Here is a 26,820-nt window from a genome sequence, read left to right as displayed (position 1 = left end):
TACATTTTCAGAATCAGGTTTAATATCACTGGAATATGTCATAAAATTTGCTAATTTAGCAGCAGTACAATGCAATACATGATAATATTGAGAAAATAAATAAGTGAACCACCTACAGTAAGCATATATAAATAATTCAATTATAAATACTGAAAAGCAAATAATAAAAATGAGGTAGTGCTCATAGATTCAATGTGTATTTAGGAATCAGATGGCAGAGGAGAAGAAACTGTTCCTGCATTGCTGAGTGTGTGCCTTCAGGCTTCTGAACTTCCTTTCTGATGGTAATAATGAGAAGAGGGCATGTCCTGGGTGATTGGGGGGGGGGGGGTTCTTCATGGTGGACACCACCTTTTTGAGGCAATGCTTCATGAAGATGCCTTGGATACTGCTGACGTTAGTTATCAAGATGGAGCTGACTAATTTTATAAATTTCTGCAGCTTCTTTCAATCTTATTTTCATACAAAATTAAGCATTCAACCACTTTCATCCATCAAGATGCTGGAGGATATTAAACAAATTTGGCCGGTGGGGGGGGGAGAGAGAGAGGAGAGAGAACCAGAGTAAAGGGACTCAGAATAAGATAAATGGTAAGAAAGCAAAGATAGTGTTCAGTCAGACTGTCAGGAACAGCAGGCAGATGATAGGACATAATTGCAGTCAGTATTTGAGAAACAGTGCATTAGGGATGCAGATTCAAAAAGCGGAGCAAATACAGTACTCAAAAGTGTTATATCTCAATGCATGGAGTACAAGAAATAAAGTGGACCATTTTGTTGCACTATTGCAGATTGTCAGTATGAAGTTGTGGCCATCACTAAATTGTGGTTGGTTGTAGTTGGGAGCAAAATGTCCAAGGTTACACATTGTATCGGAAGGACAGGAAGGTTGGCCGGGGGGGGGGCAGCATGGCATCAAATCAGTAGAAAGATGCGACATACAATTGGAAGATGTTGAATTCTTGTGGGTTGAGTTAAGAAACTGCAAGGGTAAAAGGACGTTAATGGCAGTTATATACAGGCCTCCCAACAGCGGCTGGGAGGTGAACCACAGATTACAACAGGAAATAGAAAAGCCATGTAAAAAGGGTAATGTTATGACAGTCATGGGAGATTTCAACATGCAGCTCAATTGGGAAAATCAGGTTGGAAAAGGATCTCAAGAGAGTGAGTTTGTTGAATGCCTACAAGATGTTTTTTTTGAGCAGTTTGTCATTGAGCCTACTAGGGGATCAGCTATACTGGATTGGGTGTTATGTAATGAACCAGAGGTGATTAGGGAGCTTAAGGTAAAAGAGCCCTTAGGAGCCAGTGATCACAATATGATTGAGTTCAACTTGAAATCTGATAGGGAGAAAGTTAGGTCTGACATAGCATTATTTCAGTTCAAAGGAAATTACAGTGGTATGAGAGAGAAGTTGGCCAAAGTAAATTGGAAGGAGCTGCTGGCAGGGATGACAGCACAGCAGCAATGGCGTGAGTTTCTGGGGAAAAATAAGGAGGTGCAGGACAAATGTATTCCAAAAACGAAGAAATACTCAAACGGAAAAATAGTACAACCCTGGCTGACAAGGGAAGTCAAAACTAATGTAAAAAAATACAACAAAGCAAAAATTCATCGGAAGAGAAAGGATTGGGAAGCTTTTGAAAACCTAAAGAGAGCAAAATAATCATTAGAAGGAAAAAGATGAAATATGAAAGCAAGCTGGCAAATAGTATCAAAGTGGATAGTAAAAGCTTTTTCAAGTACGTAAAAAATAAAAGAGAGATGAGAGTGGATATAGGACTGCAGAAAAGGAGCCCAGAGAAATAATATCAGCAGACAAGGAGATGGTAGATGAACTAAATGAGTATTTTGCATCAGTCTTCATTGTGGAAGACATTAGCAGCATGCCAAATGTTGAAGGGTGTGAAGTAAGCGAGTGCAGTTACTATTACAAGGGAGAAGGTGCTCAAAAAGCTGAAAGAACCAAGGATACCTAAGTCACCCAGACCAGATGAATTGCACCCTAGGGTTCTGAAAGAGGTAGCTAGTGCCAGAGATGGTGCAGGCATTAATAATGATCTTTCAAAAATCATTGGTGTCAGAGGACTGAAAAATTCCAACCGTCACCCCACTCTTTACAAAGGAGGGAAGCAGCAGAAAGGAAATTATAGACCAGTTAACCTGACCTCAGCAGTTGATATGTTGGAGTCAATTGTTAAGAATGAGGTTATGGAGTACTTAGAGACACAGGACAAGACAGGACAACGCAGCACGTCTTCCTTGAGGGAAAATCTTGCCTGAGGAAAATTCTTTGAGGAGATTACAAGTAGGATAGATAAAGAGGATGCAGTGAATGTTGTATATTTGGATTTTCAGAAGGCTTTTGACAAGGTGCCACACATGAGGCTGCTTACCGAGTTAAGAGCCCGTGGTACTACAGGATAGCTACTAGCATAGTTAGAGCATTGGTTGATTGGTAGGAGGCAGCAAATGGGAATAAAATGACCCTTGTCTGGACAGCTGCCAGTGACTAGTGGTGTTTCACAGGGGTTGGTATTGGGACCACTTCTGTTTATGCTGTCTATCAGTGATTTAGATGATAGAATAGATGGCTTTGTTGCCAAGTTTGCAGATGATATGAAGATTGGTGGAGGGACAAGTATTGTTGAGGAAATAAGTAGGATGCAGAAGGCCAGGGTCAGATTTGGAGAATGGGTAAGAAAGAGGCAAATGAAATACAATGTTGGAAAATGTATGGTCATGTACTTTGATAGTAGAAATAAATGTTCAAATTATTTTCTAAACAGGGAGAAAATCCAAAAATCTGAGATATACTTTATTATCGCCAAACAATTGACACTACAGCGTACAATCATCACAGCGATATCTGATTCTGCACTTAGCGCTCCCTGGATTACAAATCGATAGTAAATATTAAAACTTTAAATTATAAATCATAAATAGAAAATAGAAAAGGGGAAGTAAGGTAGTACAAAAAAACAAAGGGACTTTGTTTCAAAGGGACTTAGGAGGAAGGCAAATGCAATGTTCACATTAATTTCAAAAGATTCATAATACAGGAGCAGGGATGTGATGCTGAGGCTTTATAAGGCACGAATGAGGCCTCAGATTGATTACTGTGAACAGTTTTGGGCTCACCTAAGAAAAGATGTGCTGGCATTGCAGAGGGTTCAGAGGCTGTTCACAAGGATGATTTCGGGAATGAAAGGGTTATTATAGGAGGAACATTTGATGGCTCTGGGTCTGTACTGGCTGGAAGGATGGGGGGATGGGGGGTGGGGGGGAGTCTCACTGAAACCTTTTGAATGTTGAAAGGCCTAGACAGAGTACATGTGAAAAGGACGTTTCCCATGGTGGGGGAGTCTCAGACAAGATGTCACAGCCTCAGGATTGAGGGGCATCCATTTAAGACAGAAATGTGGAGAAATTTCTTTAGCCAGAGGGTTGGTGTTGAATTTGTGGAATTTATGACCACAGGCAGCTGTGGAGGCCAGGTCGTTGGGTGTATTTAAGGCAGAGATTGATAGGTTCTTGATTGGACGTGGCATCAAAGGTTACAGGGAGAAGGCCAGAGAATAGTGTTGAGGAGGGGAAAAAGGATCAGCCATGATTGAATGACATAGCAGACTCAATGGGCCAAATGGCAAAATTCTGCTCCCATGTCTTATGGTCTTACAACATTAACTATTTCAATCAAGTCTCCTTTGTTAAATTACAGGAAATACAATCCTCACTTGTCCAACATTTTCTCACAAGAGAAAGTGCCTTTTCCAAATATTAGTCTTGTAAACCTTTGAACTGCTTCCAACACATTAACAATGTTTCTTAAATAATGTTACCAGCACTGTAGGAGAGATTGGAGAGGCCTTCTTCCTGAAACACTGAAGGTTGACAACTGAATTTCAAAGCACAGAAAAGCACCTTAAGTTTTTTTTCAATTTTGACCTATAACCTTTCTATCCACAATTGGTAGACTACGTCCTATTTCTTTTTAAATAAGTTATTATAACAGGACCTTATTTGTTTTTCAAAATGACTTACAGGAGGGGGCAAGTTATTCACTGGTGTCCTGGAAAATATTTATTCCCCATTCTTCAAGGAATAAAATATTTGGCTGATGTCACACTACAGTTTGTGTATTTCAGTAGAGTCATATATGATACTGACAATGACAATTGAACTTGAATTTGATCAATTGTGATGAGAAAAAGCGATTCACAAGCCACATAAAATTTTGGGATAGCTCCAGATCATAAAGCAAAAATATTTTTTAAAATATCTTCATTTCCTTTACTTTAATGAGACCCTCATCTCAACACTGACCAATATTACAATACACTATGATGGTATTTTGCAGTTTCACAAAACCCATCCAAAATTTACCCTTTTATCAGTTTAAATTTGTCGACTCCTTGCTTTACTGCACAAATGAAGTGAGGGACTACAAATTTCAACAAATGAAAGAGCAATCATGAAAAAGTGAGGGGATGTCAGTTGTCTTTTAGACAAAATATAAAATTGAGCCTGTGCCTGCTTTCTGAACTGGATCTCGAGGCACTAATCCAGAATTTAGGAAGCTTGCCCATATACTGATCAATATTTATCCTCCTTTTTAAAAACGTATCTGATTATTAAATGCAAAGGTAAAAGTTCAGATGCCAGAAATCTTTAAAAAAAATCGGATTACTGCAAATACGCAGCAAACCAGGCAGCATCTGTCGCAAGAGAAACTCTCAGGTCAATTACTGTTCATCAGAAGTGAGATAAACAATAAAACAAGTTTTAAAATGCAGAAGTTGATTGACAGTGAAATGCTTTAAAGTGCTACAAGACTATGAAAGCTATTATAGAAATACAAAATTCTTCAGTTCCAAGGTTTTCTTCAAACATAACCTACAATATATACTTCTTGCAATTCACCAGGTTTCATTAAATATTCTCTATTTACAGCCAGTAGTTAAAACCAATTGGATCAAATGTTCAGGACAAATCTAATATTTCTTTGGGAGAAGGCTGATTTTTACTGCTTTCATTAATTGGAAAATCCACCAAATGTTTTCTTTTTTTTTAAATTTTATTTTTATTTGGATAAGGAATTCACAATTATCATGTACTTTTTTCACACATATAACCTTTTCCATTTTTTTATATGTATAAAACTACAATTATTTATACATTCTTAAGTACACATTGAGATGATATAAAAGGAAAATAAACATTTAAATAGATAATTATGTACTGTGGTAAATCTAACCTATTAGGCTAAGTAATGAAATTAGTTGTTAAGAAAAATGGTAATAATAGTTTCCATACAACCCTTCTGGACCATTTCCACTGGTCCAAAATGTTGCATACAAGCCTATATACCAACCATTGTAGGTGTTTATATCCCAATTTGTTCGTGCTTGTTCCTGCCCGCAGACATAATTATCCAATCCCTATGTACTTATTTACTTAATTTTTTCATTTTTTTATCCCTTTCCCAAATCTTTCCCTTTACTTGTGTTAATTCTCTATTTTCCAAAAAAAAACAAACATTTAGACTAGGGGTGCTTACGTTAGCAATATTACTGTGTTGATGAGAAGAGCAATATAAATCATTAGGAGAGTCATCTAAAGTCTGCTCGCATTGGGGTTGTATATTCAATCCATTTATTCCAGATTTGATAAAATGTTTCTTTTTGAGTTCTGGGAGTAAGTCAACTTTTCCATTTTAAATATTTCCAAGATAATTTTGTACCAATCTTCTAATGTAGGTGGTATTGGATTTAGCCATTTTCTAGTGATTGATTTCTTACTTGCCGCTAAGAGGGCCTGCAGCAACTTTATATCTTCCTTCTGTTCAAGGAACAATACATGCCCCAAATAGAGCGTCTCAAAGTTCAGAGGTATCTGGGACCTAAGTACCTTGACTAATGTTCTATGAATACCTTCCCAAAATAGACTTAATTTAGGGCAATCCCATAAAATATGAAAATGATTTGCCTCCTTGGAGCCGCACCTTCTCCAACACATCACATTTGTATCTTTATATTTTTCCTGATATGGGGTCTTGAAGTATCTTATAATGTTTTTCCAACAATGTTCTCTCCAAGTCAAAGAATTAGTCGAGGACCATTGAAAGCTGCAGATTTTCCCCCAAGCCTCCTCTGAAAGTACCAACCCCGCTTCTTTCTCCCACTTCTCTTTAATATACAGTGTATTTACATTTTTAGCATGGGAGAGTGCATTATATAGGCGAGAAACTGATTTACTAGGTATTGAACTGCAAGCCGAATTCAGAATCTTGAAAAATTCTAATTCTACTGTTGATAGGTCTGTATATCTACAACTCTGGTTAACATGGTTTCGTATTTGAAGGTACCTAAAAAAGTCATTATGTTCTAGGCCATGTTTGTCCTGCAGGATTTGGAAACTTTGTAATACTCTTTTATCTATAAATGAGAGGTAGGTTGTAAGACATTTCTTTATCCATAGCTCAAATGTTTTATCTCCTCTGTTGGGAAGGAATTCGGTATCATATGCACACCATCTAAAGAGTTTTAACATGTTATTAATTCCACATGAATTAACCACCTTCTGCCATACTTTTAATGTAAGATTTATCCAAGCATTATTAAATTTTTCCAACTGGGCCATCAATCCTTTGTCAGCTATTGAGGCCTGAAGAGGAAAACTGTCAACTAATCCAAATTCTATTTCCTTCCACCTAGCCTTATATTCCCTATTACACCAATATAACAGAGGGGTTATCTGTGAGGCATAAAAATAATTTCTCAGGCAAGGAAGAACCATACCTCCTCCTTCCTTCCCTAACTGTAAGGTGTTATATCGAATTTTAGGTTTCCTTCCTTGCCAAATGAAGCGGGAAATCCATTTGTCCCATTCCCTGAATTGATTATCATCCACCTCCACTGGTAAAGTACGGAAAAGATATAATAACCGAGGAAGAATATTCATTTTTTTTTATAGTATTTATCCTTGAATTTAAACTTAAAAAGGGGATAAGATTCCATCTATGCATATCTGCTTTTATCTCTGAGATTAATGGCCCATAATTTACCTGTGACAGTGTTGAAAGATCCTTCGGCAGGGTTATTCCTAAATATTTTAATGATTTAGCTTCCCACTTAAGATCGTATGTATCCTGCAATTTTTTGGATGGTGTATAATTTAGGGACATAACCTGCGTTTTCTTTACATTTATTTTATAACCTGATATTTTCCCAAAGTCATCCAACAGTGTAAACAATCCTATAAATGATTTTTCTGGTTCACTCAGATAGACCAAAACATCATCTGCGAATAACGCCACTTTCTGTTCGATCCCTGCCACCTTGATACCTTTTACGATTTCGCTCTGTCTTATTAGTTGGGCAAGTGGTTCAATATATAGCACAAAAAGGAGAGGAGAAATTGGGCATCCCTGTCTAGTGCCTCTCTCTAAAATGAAGGAGTCAGAGAGGTCCCCATTTATCTTAATTCGGGCTGTAGGGCTGTCATATAGAGTCTGAATTACTTTAATAAACCTTTCTTGAAAGCCGAATCTTCCTAACACTCTGTATAGGAATGCCCAACTAACTGAATCAAAAGCTCTCTCAGCGTCCAATCCTACTACCATTGTCTCTGTCTCGTTCTTATTAACCTGTTCTAATATGTGCAGAGTTCTCCTTATGTTGTCCTGTGTTTGTCTTTGTTGAATAAATCCAGTCTGGTCTAAATGGATTAGGCCAGGTAAAAGCTTTTCCAATCTGCGCGCTAATATAGATGTAAATAGTTTGTAATCTAAATTAAGAACACTAATTGGCCGATAATTGCCACATTCTAGTTTATCTTTACCCTCTTTAGGAATAACTGAAATAATCGCTTCTCTCCAGGAAGGTGGAGTTTCTCCTCTCTGCAAGATTCAATTAAAGGTGTTAAGTAGTAATGGGGCTAACTGTGTCTTCAGGGACTTGTACCACTCTGAGGTAAACCCATCAGAACCCGGGGACTTTCCAGCCTTTAACCTAGAGATGGCCACGTTCAGTTCTTTGACAGTTACTGGTTCTAATAAACTTTCATTTTGTAAATCTGTAAGTTTAGGTAGATCTAAAAAATTCAATACACTGTCTATATAGGGCTCATTGGGGGCCCGGGGTTGGGAGTACAGCTCTCGATAATATGTTTCAAAACTCTCTTGAATTTTCCCTATTGTACTCTCCACAAGCTTTGTCTTTGGATTCTTTATTTTATGAATTGTATTGTCTGCTTGTTGTTTTTGTAATTTATATGCTAATAATCTAGCTGATTTACCTCCTACTTCATAATTCTTTTGTCTCAGGTAAAGAAAATTTCTTTGAGTTTCCAACGTATAAATATCATCAATTTCACTTTGCAATTTCCTAATTTCCTGTTTTCGATTTGAATTACTTTTGTTGCTATCTACAACTTGAAGTTGTTTTAATTTTCCTTGAAGGTCTGCTAATTTTTGTGCATTGATTTTTTTCATGTGAGTAGTAATGGAAATAATTTTCCCTCTCAGTACAGCTTTCAATGTATCCCATAAAATCACTGGTGATGTTTCTCCCGTGTCATTAAGGTCTAGATATTCTTTGATTTCTCCCCTTAATCTCTCCATTACTTTCGGGTTATTGAGTATATGTGAGTTTAGCCTCCATAGTGTTTTCCTCATTTTCCTTTCCAGGATTAGAGACATAGAGACTGGGCTATGATCCGACAGATCAATTGTTGCAATATTACAGTTTTTTATCCTGAGTCTATCTGTATTAAAGATAAAGAAATAGTCTATCCTTGAATAGGCTGAATGAGGGAAAGAGTAATATGTATAATCTTTACTAGTAGGGTGTAATTCCCTCCAGACATCTATAATTCCCAACTCCTCCATCAATGAATTCACTTTCCGAGTCAGAGGTTTATTCTGAGTAACTATTCTTGAAGAATCTAATATAGGATTTAATCTAATATTAAAATCCCCTCCACAAATTACTACCCCTCGAGAACTGACCATTAGGTCAAAAATGTGTCTATAAAATGACCATTCACTACCTGGAGGAGCATAAACATTCAGCAATGTTATTTCTGTACCTTCTATTCTTCCTGTGATTTTTACAAACCGTCCTTCTTTGTCTCTAGTCTCTGAAATATGTTCATAATTAAGAGTACTTGATATTAAAGTAGCTACCCCTCTTTTGTGACTCAATTTATATGATGAATAAAATACATGCTTAAAGCCCATTCTTTTTAATTTTCCATGTTCAGATTGGCTCATATGTGTTTCCTGGAGGAAAGCTATTTGTGCCCTCTCTTTTTTCAATTTAGACATAATCTTATTTCTTTTAATTGGATTCAAAACCCCATTAACATTATAGGAAATTATTTTTACCAATTCAGTTTGCATTTTTCTCTAGTAGACAAAAAGCACTCTCCTTTTCTAACCAAACAGTAAGCAATCCCTTCTCAACAGTAAACCAAGACATATAACCACACCCTAGACATTTCTGAACGTATAACATTTGAAAATTTTTCCCGACTTCCCACAGTGAGGCCTGAGCACCGACCCGCCTCAGTTCAGAGGGATAACCTCTATCTTCACCCTGTGTTAGAGGGCCCTCAGCAGTTTGAATAATCATAGAGAATTTTCTCCTATTTATGTCTCGACCATATTGCTATCATTCAAGTTATTCCGCCTAGTTTATTTTCAGTTACCAGTTTTCATTTTACTTTTAAGTCCGATTTACTCTTTTCAGTCATTTCTCTTAATTAATCTGTATTGTCTGTACATTCGCGTCTGAATATTTGCAGCTTTTCCTTGTAGTTTGACACTCTGGTTCGAGTGGAGCGTCCTCGCCCCACTAACTGCCACGACTTCTGCCGAATCCTCTCCAGTAGCGACTCCGGTTGGGTGATAACTTTAATAGGTAGTCCCCGGTCCGCCAGGTCCAACGTTGCCTCCTCCACCGTAGCGTAAGTTTTTGTCCCTTCGTCGTAAAAGACTCTCAGCCGAGCTGGATACAGGGTCTGGAATCTGATGTTGTTTTCCTTCAGGACTCTCCGTGTTTCCGCATATTCCTTCCGTCTGGCAAGAATCCCCGGTGCGTAGTCGTGGTCTAAACTGATTTTGCAGTTGTTCCACATGAAACCTTTCTTTTGCCATGCTCTTTTAAGCACCTCTTCCTTCGTTCTGTAACTGAGAAATCTGATCAGAATCGATCTGGGCTGGGCGCCTGCCGGAGGCTATGGTACCAACGCGCGGTGAGGCCTTTCTATCTGTAGTCTTTTGCGGCCGGTATATCAAGGTTCTCTCTAAGCAGCTTCTCCACGAAGGGAATCATCAATCCGGGTTTACCTTCGGTTCCTTCGGGAACTCCGTAGATCCTCACATTTTCCCTTCTCGAGCGGCCTTCTTGATCTATTAGTTTCCACTGGAGCTGGTCTTGTAGCTTCAGCATTTCTGCTATCACTTCCTCTGCGTTTTGTAGCTTCTCTTCAATTCCAACAATCCTCGCTTCGGCTTCATCTATCCGCGAGTTAGTTTTTACTATTTCTCCTTTAATATCTTCCAGCTGTTTGCTATTATCTTGTCGGAACTCGCGAATCTCTCCGAGAATCAAAGACAGAGTCACCGATTCCCCCTCATTACCTCCGTCCTGGCTTGCCGTGGGGGAGCTAGGCCCGTCGCCTTGCTGCATCTCTTTATGTTTATCAGCCTTCGAAGCGGACTTTTTATTCTTGTTCTTAGACATCATCCTTGCCCCTTTTATTAATATAGTTATGCAATATTAAGTATTTGTCTAAATTCGATTTTGGGGCAGTTTACCTTCTTTTTTGTCGAGAGACCTTTTCCTTACGCCGCCATTCCCTTGATGACCCAGAAGTCGTCCTCCCACCAAATGTTTTCAACCAATAGAACAGTAAGATCAAGATCTTAATAGAAGCCCACAATACATTTAAATGTGCTTATCAATCCATTTAGAAAAATTCTTAGACGTACCTTGCCGCGGCAACTGCTCAGCTAATTTTCGAAGACTTGTCAGACTGTCAGCTCCAAGCTGGCTGAGAATGCCTGGAAGCATTTCTGTTATCTGTTTTGTCTCAGCGTGACCAGTAATTGCAAATGTATTGGCAGATAATGAGGCCTGCACTTTGGGATTATTGAAATGTATAACCTGACCGTCATCTTTTATCATGTTCACCTGTAAGCACAAAAACAAACGTATTCATAAAATGTACAGTTATCTGAAAATACATTTTTTGTTTGCATTAAATAGCAAATTTCAACAATATAGGCCCATTGCTGGAAACAGTTACTGAAGATGGCAACTTTTTGTTATTATACACAGTACTTTAAATTTATAGCCTGTCTTCTAAAAGCAAATACCCTTGCAACCAATTACTGTTATTATGCAGTTTTGATTAATATGCAATATTTGGTTAGCAACAATTCATAGGAACAGGATTAAACCACTCCATCTTCTGAGCCTGCTCACCATTCAATGCATGATCATGGCAGATCATTCAAATTCAGTACCCCAAACTAAATGTTCTTCATACTTCTTGATCCCTTTGGCCCCACTCCCCAGAAAAGGATCAATCTTCTTGAATATACATGGATTTAGGCTAATTGGGACACATTAGTAGATTTTGGCCCAAATAGTTGACTGCCCCAATTAACCAAAGTTTCATGTAAATCATTAAAAAGGTATTAAAAGGCAAACTAATGTTTAACTGAGTAACGTATTTAAATGAAATATAACACAAATTAGAATACTACCAATACGACCACAGTTCAATAAAACTGCATTAGTTCCTTAATAGTTACCAAAGGAGAAACTCTGTGTACGCTGTCATATTCTTTTGACTGACTGTAAATGCACAGAATCAGTGCAGACACCTAGTGTAGATAATGCCAGCTTTCATAAAATACCTACGATTACATCCCCCAAACTTTAATTTTCATTGTACTATTCAAAATGATTGTCGATAACTTCAAATTCTTCATAGTTCCTAACTTGCTGAAATAGTGAAATCATTTCATTTCACTTCTGGCTATTTCAGGCATCTTCAAGCCTGAATGTTTGAAACCATAGTGAGCAAAACAGTTCTGAATAGTCTTACTACATATTTCTTGCTAAGTTTCAGTGACAAAAATCACTGCTTTTTGAACACAAACCCACAAGTGATATTATTTAAAAGCTGTTTGCTCTAAATACAGTGTAGTGTCTAACGGCTACACAAGTACATTTGACTGACACTAATTAAAAACTGTCTGGCAAAGTCTCCTGTCCCAATTAAATGGCATGATGTACCAAATAAACAACGAGAATCCAAGTTATTTTCTTGATTTAGTTTTTATTTGCCGAAAATTGTCCAAAATTACCAGAATCCACTGTACTTTATTACCGTTCTTCAACTTGAAGAAAGTGGCAAAAATTTCTATTTTCTAGCACTGCTGCAACCATACAGAAAATATTGCACACAACCAGGTGATTTGGCCCAACCAATCCATCTCAGTATTTTATGATGCACTTTGTCTTTCAACCAAATTACTGAATGTAAACCTTTATTCTCTCTCCTTCATGCTTGTCAATTATTTCCTTAAATGCATCCATATATTCACTTTAATCACTCTGTGGATGCAAGTTCCATATTCTCACCACTTTCTCCATAAAGAAGTTTCTTCCAAATTCTTCATTAAATTTGTGACAATTATTCATTCTATAATTCTTTAACTGGAATCTTCCTCTCTGTACCTATTACATTATATTTTTCCCTCAGTCTCCTTTCCACAGACCCATCCCAACCCTATTTTTAAAAAAACAGATCGTGAAATAAAGATAGGAATAATGATCTAAAATACTGATAGAACCTCAACCATTTTGATGCCTTTCGAACTCTTATTTTGATTATGATCTCCTGAGATAAAGATTTTGAAATACACTTGAAATCTATCTCAATTATAATCAATTTAAAATAGTTGTTGAATAATAAGAGCCAGAGTATTTCTTGCACAGTAATTATAACTAAATGCCCATTAAGAATTTGCTTATAACCACTTAACAAACTGCAGCATCTTTCAGGATTTTTTATAGTGACAATTGCCCTTAAGTATACCCAAAAGTTAATTTCCCATTTCCATTATGGTGGACAGCTCCACACAATCCTTTAAATTGTAGTGAATAAAGGATAGCAATTTTGATACTTTTAAGTTTTTGTCTGTTTCATAGCACAAGTTCTGTCATCATAACAGTCCAAGCCAAATTACAGCAACACAAGTTAACAGAATTGCTACACAAATTAATAGAATAAATGTTTACATAAATAGAACAGTACAGCACAGGAACAGGCTCTTCAGCCCATGATGCCTGTGCCAAACACGTTGCCAAATTAAATTAAATTGTCTGCCTTCAAATGACCCACATCCCTCCATTCCCTGCACATTTGTGTCTTGATCCAAAATATGTCTTCTTGAATGTCACTATTAGTATCCGCTTCACTACTCTGGCAGCCTATTCTAGGCACCTTACATGCTCTGTGAAAAAAAAATTGCCCCGCACCCCTCACATCTTAAGTGCACGTCCTCTAGTAATTGATATTTCTACCCCTCACATAATTTTATAAACTTGTCAGATCCCCTCTCAGCCTCAAATACTCCAATGAAAATATCCCAAGTTCTTCAACCTCTCTTTATAGTTCATTCCCTCTTATTGAAGCTGCAGACTAGTAAACCTCTTCAGTACCCTTCCCAAATCTTCACATCCTGGGACAGGCAGAAATGCATGCAATATTCCAGAGGTAGCTTAACCAAAAGTATATACAGTAGCAATATTACTTCATTGGTTGGCACATAAAGAGTAAGGAATGCTATCATTCTTTAGGTCTTCTTGACCACTTTATCTACTGTGTGCCCATACTTTAGCTCATTCGTAAGAAATTCTGTATTCTTATTGTAAAACTTGGACTTTATTGAAGAACAAGAGGATATCCTAATATTGCACATCAAAGAAGTAGTGACTCATGGCCTTCATCAATCGTGGAATTGAGTCTAAGAGCAGAGAGGTAATGTTGCAGCTATACAGGACCCTGGTCAGACCCCACTTGGAGTACTGTGCTCAGTTCTGATCGCCTCGCTAAAGGAAGAATGTGGAAACCATAGAAAGGGTGCAGAGGAGATTTACAATGACGTTGCCTGGATTGGGGAGCATGCCTTTTGAGAATAGGTTGAGTGAACTCGGCCTTTTTTCCTTGGAGCGACGGAGGATGAGAGGTGACCTGACAGAGATGTATGAGATGATGAGAGGCATTGACTATGTGGATAGTCAGAGGCTTTTTCCCAGGGCTGAAATGGCTAGCACAAGAGGGCACAGTTTTAAGGTGCTTGGAAGTAGGTACAGAGGAGATATCAGGGGTAAGTTGTTTTTTTTAAATGCAGAGAGTGGTGAGTGTGTGAAATGGGCTGCTGGTGACAGTGGTGGAGGCGTATATGATAGGGTCTTTTAAGAGACTCCTGGACAGGTGTATGGAGCTCAGAAAACTAGAGGGCTATGGGTAACCCTAAGTAATTTCTCAGGTAAGGACGTGTTCAGCACAGCTTCGTGGGCTGAAGGGCCTGTATTGTGCTGTAGGTTTTCTATATTTCTATGATTAAGGAAAACACATTTCAAAGAGATCACAATGGCATCATAGAACATTTCTACCAGAGGCTGTCTTGAAAAACTCCAGAAAAAGTCGAAAAAGGAAATTGGACAAATCTTTATCACATGTGATGTTCCAAAGAGACCACCTGACATACATGAGGAGACTTTTAGCACATGATTGGACTCCCCAGTAACTTCTGTTTATTTTTTTTTAAATCATTGTTCATTGCTATTTCTAAAATGCTTTTCACTCTCTTGGTCCAGATCAACTTCAAACCTCATTGCTGCAGACATCCCAAAAATTGGTCCTTGACCATGTTTCAGTGGCTAGATTACTTGGTATTTTTCCAAAAGCCTTTTCAGTTACTTACAGCTGTCTCTGATAAGCAGATATGAAAAACATTAAATAGATTAATTAAAATGAAAAATGACAACAGAAATAAAATTATACTATGAAATAAAACATTTTCCATCCAGGCTGTTAACCCCATTTGTTTGAATGCACATCAAGCTAAGGGGTCAGCAATGAAATTTGTCTCTCCTGTAACTCACTATGACTAAAAAATCAATACAATGCACAGGTAGTGAAGTCAAGAAAGCATTGACCCATAATGAAGACCTTGTTGGTGGTTTTCTTCTGAGCCATTAGTAAACGACAATTTCATTTCAGCCCATGAGGATTGGGTTAACAGTTGGACTGGAATGCTTCAATTTATCTCCATTGTTAAAACTTTCTCAGCAATGTGCTTCTCCAACTACAATATTTTTGCTAACTTGTCCCAACCCTTGAATCAAATCTAACTTACTTTATCAACACTAATGATTTTTTTTTGTATATCAAGTATTGGAAAGTCTTATACATTATTGGTATCATTACTGCCAATGGTCTGCCATAAGCCAAAAATATCTTAGTAAACCCAACTTTCTATTCCTTTAATACAGAAATAGAGACCAGCTCTAACTATTTCTTTATAATTTCCAACTGCACAATATTTGTATCCTTTAATTATTTCATTCTTTAAATCAGTTCCTCACGTTGTCCGTATTTGTCATTATGTAAGTTTAAGTTACATTTCAAATTTTCAAAGGACATACCAACTTAAAACAAAATTACAACAGCTCACTAAGGAATGATGAGTGAACATCAGTATCTACAATTCAGAGGAACACTTAAATTCAGAACAGGGTGACAATAAGCAAAGAAATAGTTTGCATTAAATAAAACAATTAAGTATTGAATAAACAGTACTGTGCAAAAGTCTTGGCCACGTAAAAAAAAATTCTGTAAAGCAAGAATGGTTTCAAAAATAAAAATAAACACTTCTAAATATCAAAAAAAACTATAAAGAGCCATAAAACAAAAACACGAAATCAATATTTAGTGTGACTAAAACTGCATCAACTCTCTTAGACACGCTGTCCTACAATTTTGTAAGAAAATTGGCTGGTAGGTTTAGACTTCTGCTGTCTTGCTTGCTTCTGTCTCTCCAGGTAATCCCAGACAGCTTTGATTAAGTTGATATCAGGGCTCTGTGGAGGCCATACTATCTGTTGCAGAACTCCTTCTTCTTCTTTCTCCTGAACATGGTGCTTTACGACCTTGGCCACATGTTTGGGGTCACTGTCCTGCTGCAGAATGAAGTTGGGAACACCTTCCTGATGGCATTGCATGATGGATGAAAATCTGTTTGTACTTCTCAGCACTGAGAATTCCATTAATTCTAACCAGATTACCAACTCCATTTGCAGAAATGCAGCTCCAAATCTGCAGGGAACCTCCACCTCGCTTCACTATTGGCTGCAGACTCTCATTCAATAGACAATAAACAATAGGTGCAGAAGTAGACCATTCGGCCCTTCGAGCCTGCACCGCCATTCTGAGATCATGGCTGATCATCTACTATCAATACCCGGTTCCTGCCTTATCCCCATAACCCTTGATTCCCCTATCCATGGATACCTATCTAGCTCCTTCTTGAAAGCATCCAGAGAATTGGCCTCCACTGCCTTCTGAGGCAGCGCGTTCCACACCTCCACAACTCTCTGGGAGAAGAAGTTCCTCCTCAACTCTGTCTTAAATGACCTACCCCTTATTCTTAAACCATGCCCTCTGGTACTGGACTCTCCCAGCATCTGGAACATATTTCCTGCCTCTATCTTGTCCAATCCCTTAATAATCTTATATGTCTCAATCAGATCCCCCCCACTCAATCTCCTTAATTCCAGCGTGTACAAGCCCAGTCTCTCTAACCTCTCTGCGTAAGACAGTCCAGACATCCCAGGAATTAACCTAGTGAACCTACGCTGCACCTCCTCCACAGCCAGGATGTCCTTCCTTAACCCTGGAGACCAAAACTACACACAATACTCCAGGTGTGGTCTCACCAGGGCCCTGTACAAATGCAAAAGGATTTCCTTGCTCTTGTACTCAATTCCCTTTGTAATAAAGGCCAACATTCCATTAGCCTTCTTCACTGCCTGCTGCACTTGTTCATTCACCTTCAGAGACTGATGAACAAGTACTCCTAGATCTCTTTGTATTTCTCCCTTACCTAACTCCACACCGTTCAGATAATAATCTGCCTTCCTGTTCTTGCTCCCAAAGTGAATAACCTCACACTTATTCACATTAAACGCCATCTGCCAAGTTTCTGCCCACTCACCCAGCCTATCCAAATCACCTTGAATTCTCCTAACATCCTCATCACATGTCACACTGCCACCCAGCTTAGTATCATCAGCAAACTTGCTGATGTTATTCACAATGCCTTCCTCTAAATCATTGACGTAAATCGTAAACAGCTGTGGTCCCAATACCGAGCCCTGTGGCACCCCACTAGTCACCACCTGCCATTCCGAGAAACACCCATTCACTGCTACCCTTTGCTTTCTACCTGCCAACCAGTTTTCTATCCATGTCAATATCCTCCCCCCAATGCCATGAGCTCTGATTTTACCCACCAATCTCCTATGTGGTACCTTATCAAATGCCTTCTGAAAGTCAAGGTACACCACATCCACTGGATCTCACGCGTCTATCTTCCTGGTTATATCCTCGAAAAACTCCAACAGATTAGTCAAGCATGATTTGCCCTTGGTAAAGCCATGCTGGCTCGGCCCAATCTTATCACTGCTATCAAGATATGCCACTATTTCATCTTTAATAATGGACTCTAGCATCTTCCCCACTACTGATGTTAGGCTAACAGGGCGATAGTTCTCTGTTTTCTCCCTCCCTCCTTTCTTAAAAAGTGGGATAACATTAGCCATTCGCCAATCCTCAGGAACTGATCCTGAATCTAAGGAATATTGGAAAATGTTCACCAATGCATCCGCATTTTCCAGAGCCACCTCCTTTAGTACCCTAGGATGCAGACCATCTGGACCTGGGGATTTGTTAGCCTTCAGTCCCATCAGTCTACTCATCACCGTTTCCTTCCTAATGTCAATCTGTTTCAGTTCCTCTGTTACCCTATGTCCTTGGCCCATCCATACATCTGGGAGATTGCTTGTGTCTTCCCTAGTGAAGACAGATCCAAAGTACTTATTAAATTCGTCTGCCATTTCTCTGTTTCCCATAACAATTTCTCCCAATTCATTCTTCAAGGGCCCAACATTGTTCTTAACTACAAACAACAGGAATTCTGCAGATGCTGGAAATTCAAGCAACATACATCAAAGTTGCTGGTGAACGAAAAGAAAAAAAAACATGACAAAGTCAAAGAAACGGCGATTGCAGGCGTGGTCCTGACGAAGGGTCTCGGCCTGAAACGTCGACTGCGCTTCTTCCTATAGATGCTGCCTGGCCTGCTGCGTTCACCAGCAACTTTGATGTATGTTGTTCTTAACTATCTTCCTTCTCTTCACATACCGAAAAAAACTTTTGCTATCCTCCTTTATATTCCTAGCTAGCTTGCGTTCATACCTCATTTTTTCTCCCCATATTGCCTTTTTAGTTAAGTTCTGTTGCTCCTTAAAAATTTCCCAATCATCCATCTTCCCATTCACCTTAGCTCTGTTATACTACTTTTTTAATGCTATGCTATCTCTGACTTCCTTTGTCAACCACTGTGGCCACTTTCCCCCCTTTGAATCCTTCCTTCTCCGGGGGATGAATTGATTTTGCACCTTGTGCATTATTCCTAAGAATACCTGCCATTGCTGTTCCACTGTCTTTTCTGCTAGGATATCTGACCAGTCAACTTTGGCCAGCTCCTCCCTCATGGCTCCATAGTCTCCTTTGTTCAACTGCAATACTGGCACTTCTGATCTGCCCTTCTCCCTCTCAACTTGCAGATAAAAACTTATCATATTATGGTCACTACCTCCTAATGGCTCCTTTACTTCAAGATCACTTATCAAATCCTGTTCATTGCACAACACTAAATCCAGAATAGCCTTATCCCTGGTCGGCTCTCGTACAAACTGCTCCAAAAATGCATCCCGTAGGCACTCTACAAACTCCTTATCCTGGGGTCCAGTACCAACCTGATTTTCCCAGTTCACCTGCATGTTGAAATCCCCCATAACTACTGCGACATTTCCTTTGCCACATGCCATTGTTAACTCCCTATTCAACTTGCACCCAATATCCATGCTACTGTTTGGGGGCCTGTAGATAACACCTATTAGGGTCTTTTTGCCCTCACTGTTCCTCAGTTCTATCCACACTGACTCTACTTCTCTTGATTCTATGTCTCCCCTTGCAAGGGACTGAATCTCATTCCTCACCAACAGGGCCACCCCACCCCCTCTGCCCACCTTTCTGTCCCTTCGATAGCACGTATACCCTTGTACATTCAATTCCCAGGTCTGATCCCCCTGCAGCCATGTCTCCGTTATCCCAACAACATCATAGTTACCCATTCGCACCTGAGCTTCAAGCTCATCCGCCTTATTTCTGACACTTCGTGCATTCAGATATAGAATTTTTAACCCATTTCTCCTCTCTCTGTTTAAATCGCTGCCTATTGTGCATAACCCAGCTCCCCGAACTCTCACCGGGCTATACGCCCCTTGAATTTTGTTGTCCTTCTTAAATTTACTTACTCTTTCTGCACATTTAACTCCATGCTCCGTCAGACCATCCCTCTGCACATGTATCCTCCTTATCACTCGTTCGCCTCACCTTTCTCTACTTCACACTTAACATTCCAGAACCGTGTAATCTCCACCTGTCTTTTATACTTCATCTCGCTATCCTCTCTCACATTCTGGATCCCTACCCCCTGCAAATTTAGTTTAAACGCCCCCCCAAGCAGCACTAGCAAACTTTCCTGCAAGACTGTTAGTACCCCTCCAGTTCAGGTGTAAACCATCCCGTCGGAACAGATCCCACCTTCCCTGGAACAAAGTCCAATTATCTAAAAACCTGAAGCCCTCCCTCCTGCACCATCCTCTCAGCCACGTATTGATCTGTATAATCCTTCTGTTCCTCGTCTCACTCGCACGTAGCACAGGTAGCAATCCTGAGATTGTTACCCTGGAGGTCCTGCCCTTCAGCTTCGCACCTAACTCCCTGAACTCACTACGCAGGACCCCCTCACTCTTCCTACCCACGTCGTTGGTCCCTACATGGACCACAACATCTGGATTCTTGCCCTCCCTCTCGAGAATAACCTGCACCCGATCTGAGATGTCCCAGACCCCAGCACCAGGGAGGCAACATACCATCCGAGACTCCCGATCTCCCCCACAAAATCTCCTATCTGCCCCCGACTACAGAATCCCCTATCACTACCGCTGTCCTCTCTTCCCTCCTCCCCTTCTGTGTCGAGGGTCCAACCTCAGTGCCAGAGACAGGACCACTGCAACTTGTTCCTGGTAGGTCATCCCCACCATCTATCTCTGTCTCTGCCTCCCGAATGATCCGCAGTTCATCCAGCTCCAATTCCCTAACCCGCTCCGATAGGAGCTGCAGCTGGATGCACCTTCTGCAGGTGTGGTTATCAGGGACAACTGCGTTGACCATGACCTCCCACATACTGCATACGGAGCACACCACTGCTCTATCTCCCCCATTACCTGATCCCAGATTAATCAGAATAAATGAAAAAGTACCAACTGACCTTACCTTTTTTCCTCTGCAAGCACGTACTCAGGTTAACTGATTACCACTCACCAAAGACCTCCTTACGCCGAAGCCCACTGAGCCAAAGCCCAGCACTCTGCTCCCGCACACTCCGCTGCCTGCACCTGAAAGTGGGCCTCTTTTTAAACTCCGCGCTCGCCGCTGACGTCACCCGCGCCTGCGCAGTTTTACCTTCCTCCTCAGGTAATGCCTAGATAGTGCCGATCTTCCTCAGCCTACCTACAACGGCTGATCCTCTGATCCTCCAATCTCCAGTCGTCCGTCGACCTCGAGCACTCCTTGCTCCCGCACCGACGCTGCCCGCACCTCATGCAGTGCTCTCCAGCTCTTCTGCGGACAAACTGCCTCCTTCTTTGAGCCATATATTTCAAATTTTAACTTGTCAGTCCAGAGTACTTGCTGCCATCGTTCAACACCCCAGTCCTTGTGATTTTGTGTGTAGGTCACTCTCTTGACTTTGTTTCCACTTCAGAGGACTGGCTTTTTGCTAGCAACTCTTCCATGAAGACCACTTCAGATAAGACCTCTCCATACTGCAGACGGGTTTACTTGGGTTCCAGTGGTTTTTGGGATAGCAGTGCTGCACTCCTTACGATTTAGAAGGGATGTCAGTTTGATGTATCTTGCCTGCTGCACTCAGTTTCCGTGGCCCACCACCGCATTTCTGATCCTCGACCTTGCCAGTTTCTTTGTGCTTCATCAGAAGAGCTTGGACAACACAACTTGAAACTCCTGCCTACTGTAAAATTTCTGCTCAAGAAAGACCGTGCCAATGCAGGATGATCAGTATAAGAATTGATGACTTGGAGGTTGAACTATCACATCTGTCACACCCCCGCCTTTTAGTTTGGTTGTTCTTTGCCCAGACTTTGTTTCAGTTAATAGTTTAGTTCATTCAACTCATTATGTCATTGATCATTAGCATCTTTATTTAATCTTGCTCAGGGTTATATACAGTGCCTATAAAAAGTACTTATCCCCCTTGGAGGTTTCCATGTTTTATTGGTTTACAACAGTGAATCACTGAGGATCTAATTTGGCTTTTTTTGGACACCAATCAACAAAAAAGACTTTTGTGTCAAAGTGAAAACAGATCTCTACAAAGTGATCTAAATTAATTATAAATATAAAGCACGAAATAATTGATTACACAAATATTTACCCCCTTCAATTCAGTATTTAGTAGATGCACCCTTGGCAGGAATTACAACCTTGAGTCTGTGGATAGGTCTCTCAGCTTTGCACATCTGGACACTGCAATTTTGCCCCATTCTTCTTTACAAAACTGCTCCAGCTTTCTCAGATTGCATGGGGATTGTGAGTGAACAGCCCTTTTCAAGTCCAAATGGACTGAGGTCTGGACACGGACTTAGCTTTGCCAGGGCATTAACTTTGCTGTTTTTAAGCCATTCACTTGTAGCTATGGCTTTATGCTTGGGAGTCATCGTCTTGCTGGAAAACGAATCTTATACCGAGTGGCAGTTCTTTTGCAGACTGTATCAGGTTTTCCTCCCAGGATTTCCCTGTATTTTGCTGCATTCATTTTACCCTCTACCTTCATAAGCTTTCCAGCATGATGCAGCCACCACCAAGCTTCATGGTAGAGATGGTGTGTTTTTGATGAAATGCGGTGTTTGGTTTACATCAGGTTTAGTCTGATGGTCAAAAAGCTCAATTTGGGTTTCATCAGATTACAGAACCTTCTTCCAGCTGACTTCAGAGGTTCCCACATGCCTTCTGGCAAACTCTCACCGAGATTTCATGAGAGATTTCACCCCCCACCCCCCCACAACAGTGGCTTTCTTTTTGCTACTCTCCCATAAAGCTGTGACTGGTGAAGCATCCGGACAACAGTTGTTGAATGCGCAGTCTCTCCCACCTCAGCCACTGAGGCTTATAACTCCTCCAGAGTTGTCACAGGTCTCTTGGTGGCCTCCCTCACTAGTCCCCACCTTGCACGGTCACTCAGTTTTTGAGGACGTCCTACAGATTTACAGCTGTGCCACATTCTTTCCATTTCTTGATGATTAACAACTGGACTCCAAGGGATATTCAGTGACTTGGAAATCTTCTTGTGTACATTTCCTGGCTTGTGCTTTTCAATAACCTTTGAGGTGTTTGGAGCTTTCTTTCGTCTTCCTGGTGTAGTTTTTGCCAGGATACTAGCTCACCAGCAGTTAGACCTTCCAGGTACAGGTTTTTTTTTTAAAAACTGCAATCAATTGAAACACCTCCACTGCACACAGGTGATCTCCATTTAACTAATTATGTGACTTCTAAAAGCAGTTGGCTGCAATAGTGATGATTTGGTGTCGTGTGAAGTGGGGGGGGGAATACTTATGGAATTAATTATTTTGTTTTATATTTCTAATTAACTTAGATTACTTCGTAGGTATGTTCTCACTTTCACACGAAAGTCTTTTTTCTGTTGGTCAGTGTCAAAAAAGGCAAATTAAATCCACTGTGATTCAATGCTGTAAAACATGAAAACTTGCAAGAGGGTGAACACTTTTCATAAGCACTGTGCCTACTAAGTAACCAAGTTGTATTTGAAAATTGGTTAATTACTTAATATGTTACTTTCTTTAACAAAATAGAAAAAAATCCCTGTAATTTTTTTTGGAAACTGAATGTTTGGAAATCTAAAATTTGTTCTTTTCTACTGATGTACTAATGCAGAATCATCATCATCAGGTGCCATGCCCAGTTTGAGCTTTGACTGCCATTCCTGTTTCGGATCAAGTGGATCAATTCATTGGTATTTATTTCTAGTTCTCTAGCTGCTGTCTCCATCATCATTTGTCTTTGTCTTCCTCTTGCTTTCTTTCCTTCAATCTTTCCCATAATTACTGTGCATTCTAACTCCTCTTTCCTAATCACGTCCAATGAAGTTACATTGCCTTTTCATGATCTCATACATTATTTCTCTTTTTGTGTTTGTTCTGTTCATGACATCCTCGTTAAATATTCCCTTCATCCATGATATTCTTTGTATCCTCCTCAAAAACCACATCTCTGCTGCTACAATTTGTTTCCTCATGTTACTAGATATTGTCCAACATTCTGAGCCATATAACATAACTGGATAAACATAACATTTCTGTGCTCTGAGGCGGGTTGTCATGCCTTGTTTAGTACTGGTCAGTATACTCTTCATTCTCGTAAAGGTGTCTTTTGCCATCGCTATTCTTCTTTTGATGTCTAAGTCGCACCTGCCATCTGATGTCACCCAGCTTCCTAAGTAGCAAAAGTTCTTTACTTGTTTTGTCTTCCCCATTTATTCTCAGCCTGCGGATAGGATTCTCCTTCGTTTTGGATATCACCATACATTGTCTTATTGCAATTGATTGATAGACCCATTTTTGCACTTTCAACAATTATATCAATTAAGTTTTGTAGTTCTTCCTCCGTACTTGCAATTAACAGTGTCATCTGCATATCTGAAATTATTGATGTTTTCATAGAACACAGAACAGCACAGAACAGGCCCTTCGGCCCACAATGTTGTGCCGACCCTCAAACCCTGCCTCCCACATAAGCCCCCGCCTTAAATTCCTCCATATACCTGTCTAGTAGTCTCTTAAACTTCATTAGTGTATCTGCCTCCACCACTGACTCAGGCAGTGCATTCCACGCACCAACCACTCTCTGAGTAAAAAACCTTCCTCTAATATCCCTCTTGAACTTCCCACCCCTTACCTTAAAGCCATGTCTTGATGTATTCAGCAGTGGTGCCCTGGGGAAGAGGCACTGGCTATCCACTCTATCTATTCCTCTTATTATCTTGTACACCTCTATCATGTCTCCTCTCATCCTCCTTCTCTCCAAAGAGTAAAGCCCTAGCTCCCTTAAACTCTGATCATATTGCATACTCTCTAAACCAGGCAGCATCCTGGTAAATCTCCTCTGTACCCTTTCCAATGCTTCCACATCCTTCCTATAGTGAGGCGACCAGAAATGGACACAGTACTCCAAGTGTGACCTAACCAGAGTTTTATAGAGCTGCATCATTACATCGCGACTCTTAAACTCTATCCCTCGACTTATGAAAGCTAACACCCCATAAGCTTTCTTAACTACCCTATCTACCTGTGAGGCAACTTTCAGGGATCTGTGGACATGTACCCCCAGATCCCTCTGCTCCTCCACACTACCAAGTATCCTACCATTTACTTTGTACTCTGCCTTGGAGTTTGTCCTTCCAAAGTGTACCACCTCACACTTCTCCGGGTTGAACTCCATCTGCCACTTCTCAGCCCATTTCTGCATCCTATCAACACACATCAAAGTTGCTGGTGAACGCAGCAGGCCAAGCAGCATCTATAGGAAGAGGCGCAGTTGACGTTTCAGGCCGAGACCCTTCGTCAGGACTAACTGAGCACACTCTTCCTTCAGTTAGTCCTGACGAAGGGTCTCGGCCTGAAACGTCAACTGCGCCTCTTCCTATAGATGCTGCTTGGCCTGCTGCGTTCACCAGCAACTTTGATGTGTGTTGCTTGAATTTCCAGCATCTGCAGAATTCCTGTTGTCTGCATCCTATCAATGTCTCTCTGCAATCTTTGACAATCCTCTACACTATCTACACCACCACCAACCTTTGTGTCGTCTGCAAACTTGCCAACCCACCCTTCTACCCCCACATCCAGGTTGTTAATAAAAATCACGAAAAGTAGAGGTCTCAGAACCGATCCTTGTGGGACACCACTAGTCACAATCCTCCAATCTGAATGTACTCCCTCCACCACCACCCTCTGCCTTCTGCAGGCAAGCCAATTCTGAATCCACCTGGCCAAACTTCCCTGGATCCCATGCCTTTTGACTTTCTGAATGTGGAACCTTGTCAAATGCCTTACTAAAATCCATATAGATCACATCTACTGCACTACCCTCATCTATATGCCTGGTCACCTCCTCAAAGAACTCTATCAGGCTTGTTAGACACAATCTGCCCTTCACAAAGCCATGCTGACTGTCTCTGATCAGACCATGATTCTCTAAATGCCCAGAGATCCTATCTCTAAGAATCTTTTCCAACAGCTTTCCCAGCACAGACACAAGGCTCACTGGTCTATAATTACCCGGACTATCCTTACTACCTTTTTTGAACAAGGGGACAACATTCACCTCCCTCCAATCCTCCGGTACCATTCCCATGGACAATGAGGACATAAGGAGTCTAGCCAGAGGCTCAGCAATCTCTTTCCTCACCTCGTAGAGCAGCCTGGGGAATATTCCGTCAGGCTCCGGGGACTTATCCATCCTAATGTATTTTAACAACTCCAACATCCTCCTCTCCCTTAATATCAACATGCTCCAGAACACCAACCTCACTCATATTGTCCTCACCACCAAGTTCCTTCTCATTGGTGAATACTGAAGAGAAGTATTCATTGAGGACCTCCCTCACTTCCACAGCCTCCAGGCACATCTCCCCACCTTTATCTCTAATCGGTTCTACCTTCACTCCTGTCATCCTTTTTTTCTTTCACATAATTGAAGAATGCCTTGGGGTTTTCCTTTACCCTACTGGCCAAGGCCTTCTCATGCCCCCTTCTTGCTCTTCTCAGCCTTCTTAAGCTCCTTTCTTGCTTCCCTACATTCCTCAATAGACCCATCTGATCCTTCTTCCTAAACCTAATGTATGCTGCTTTCTTCCACCTGACTAGATTTTCCACCTCACTTGTCACCCACGGTTCCTTCACCCTACCATTCTTTATCTTCCTCACCGGGACAAATTTATCCCTAACATCCTGCAAGAGATCTCTAATCGTCGACCACACGTCCATAGTACATTTCCCTACGAAAACATAGAAACCATAGAAAAACTACAGCACAGAAACAGGCCTTTTGGCCCTTCTTGGCTGTGCCGAACCATTTTCTGCCTAGTCCCACTGACCTGCACAAGGACCATATCCCTCCATACACCTCCCATCCATGTATCTATCCAATTTATTCTTAAATGTTAAAAAAGAACCCGCATTTACCACCTCGTCTGGCAGCTCATTCCATACTCCCACCACTCTCTGTGTGAAGAAGCCCTCCCCAATGTTCCCTTTAAATTTCTCCCCCCTCACCCTTAACCCATG

The 26,820-nt window shown here is 40.5% G+C and overlaps 1 protein-coding gene across 3 annotated transcripts in view; it reads right to left on the bottom strand.

Moving 5' to 3' along the window:
* btf3l4 (basic transcription factor 3-like 4) overlaps nucleotides 1-26,820 on the bottom strand; it is a 50,141-nt gene that overhangs the window by 8,287 nt on the left and 15,034 nt on the right. For all 3 annotated transcript variants that reach the window (XM_063064350.1, XM_063064351.1, XM_063064352.1), the window contains exon 4: nucleotides 11,001-11,202. In XM_063064350.1, the coding sequence (XP_062920420.1) occupies nucleotides 11,001-11,202 (202 nt within the window). The remainder of the gene's footprint in view (nucleotides 1-11,000; nucleotides 11,203-26,820) is intronic.

Source organism: Mobula hypostoma, chromosome 12, assembly GCF_963921235.1.
Source record: "Mobula hypostoma chromosome 12, sMobHyp1.1, whole genome shotgun sequence".
In the NCBI taxonomy this organism is placed as follows: domain Eukaryota; kingdom Metazoa; phylum Chordata; class Chondrichthyes; order Myliobatiformes; family Myliobatidae; genus Mobula; species Mobula hypostoma.
The sequence above is the reverse complement of the archived record's forward strand: the minus strand, read 5'-3'. Positions and strand labels throughout refer to the sequence as shown.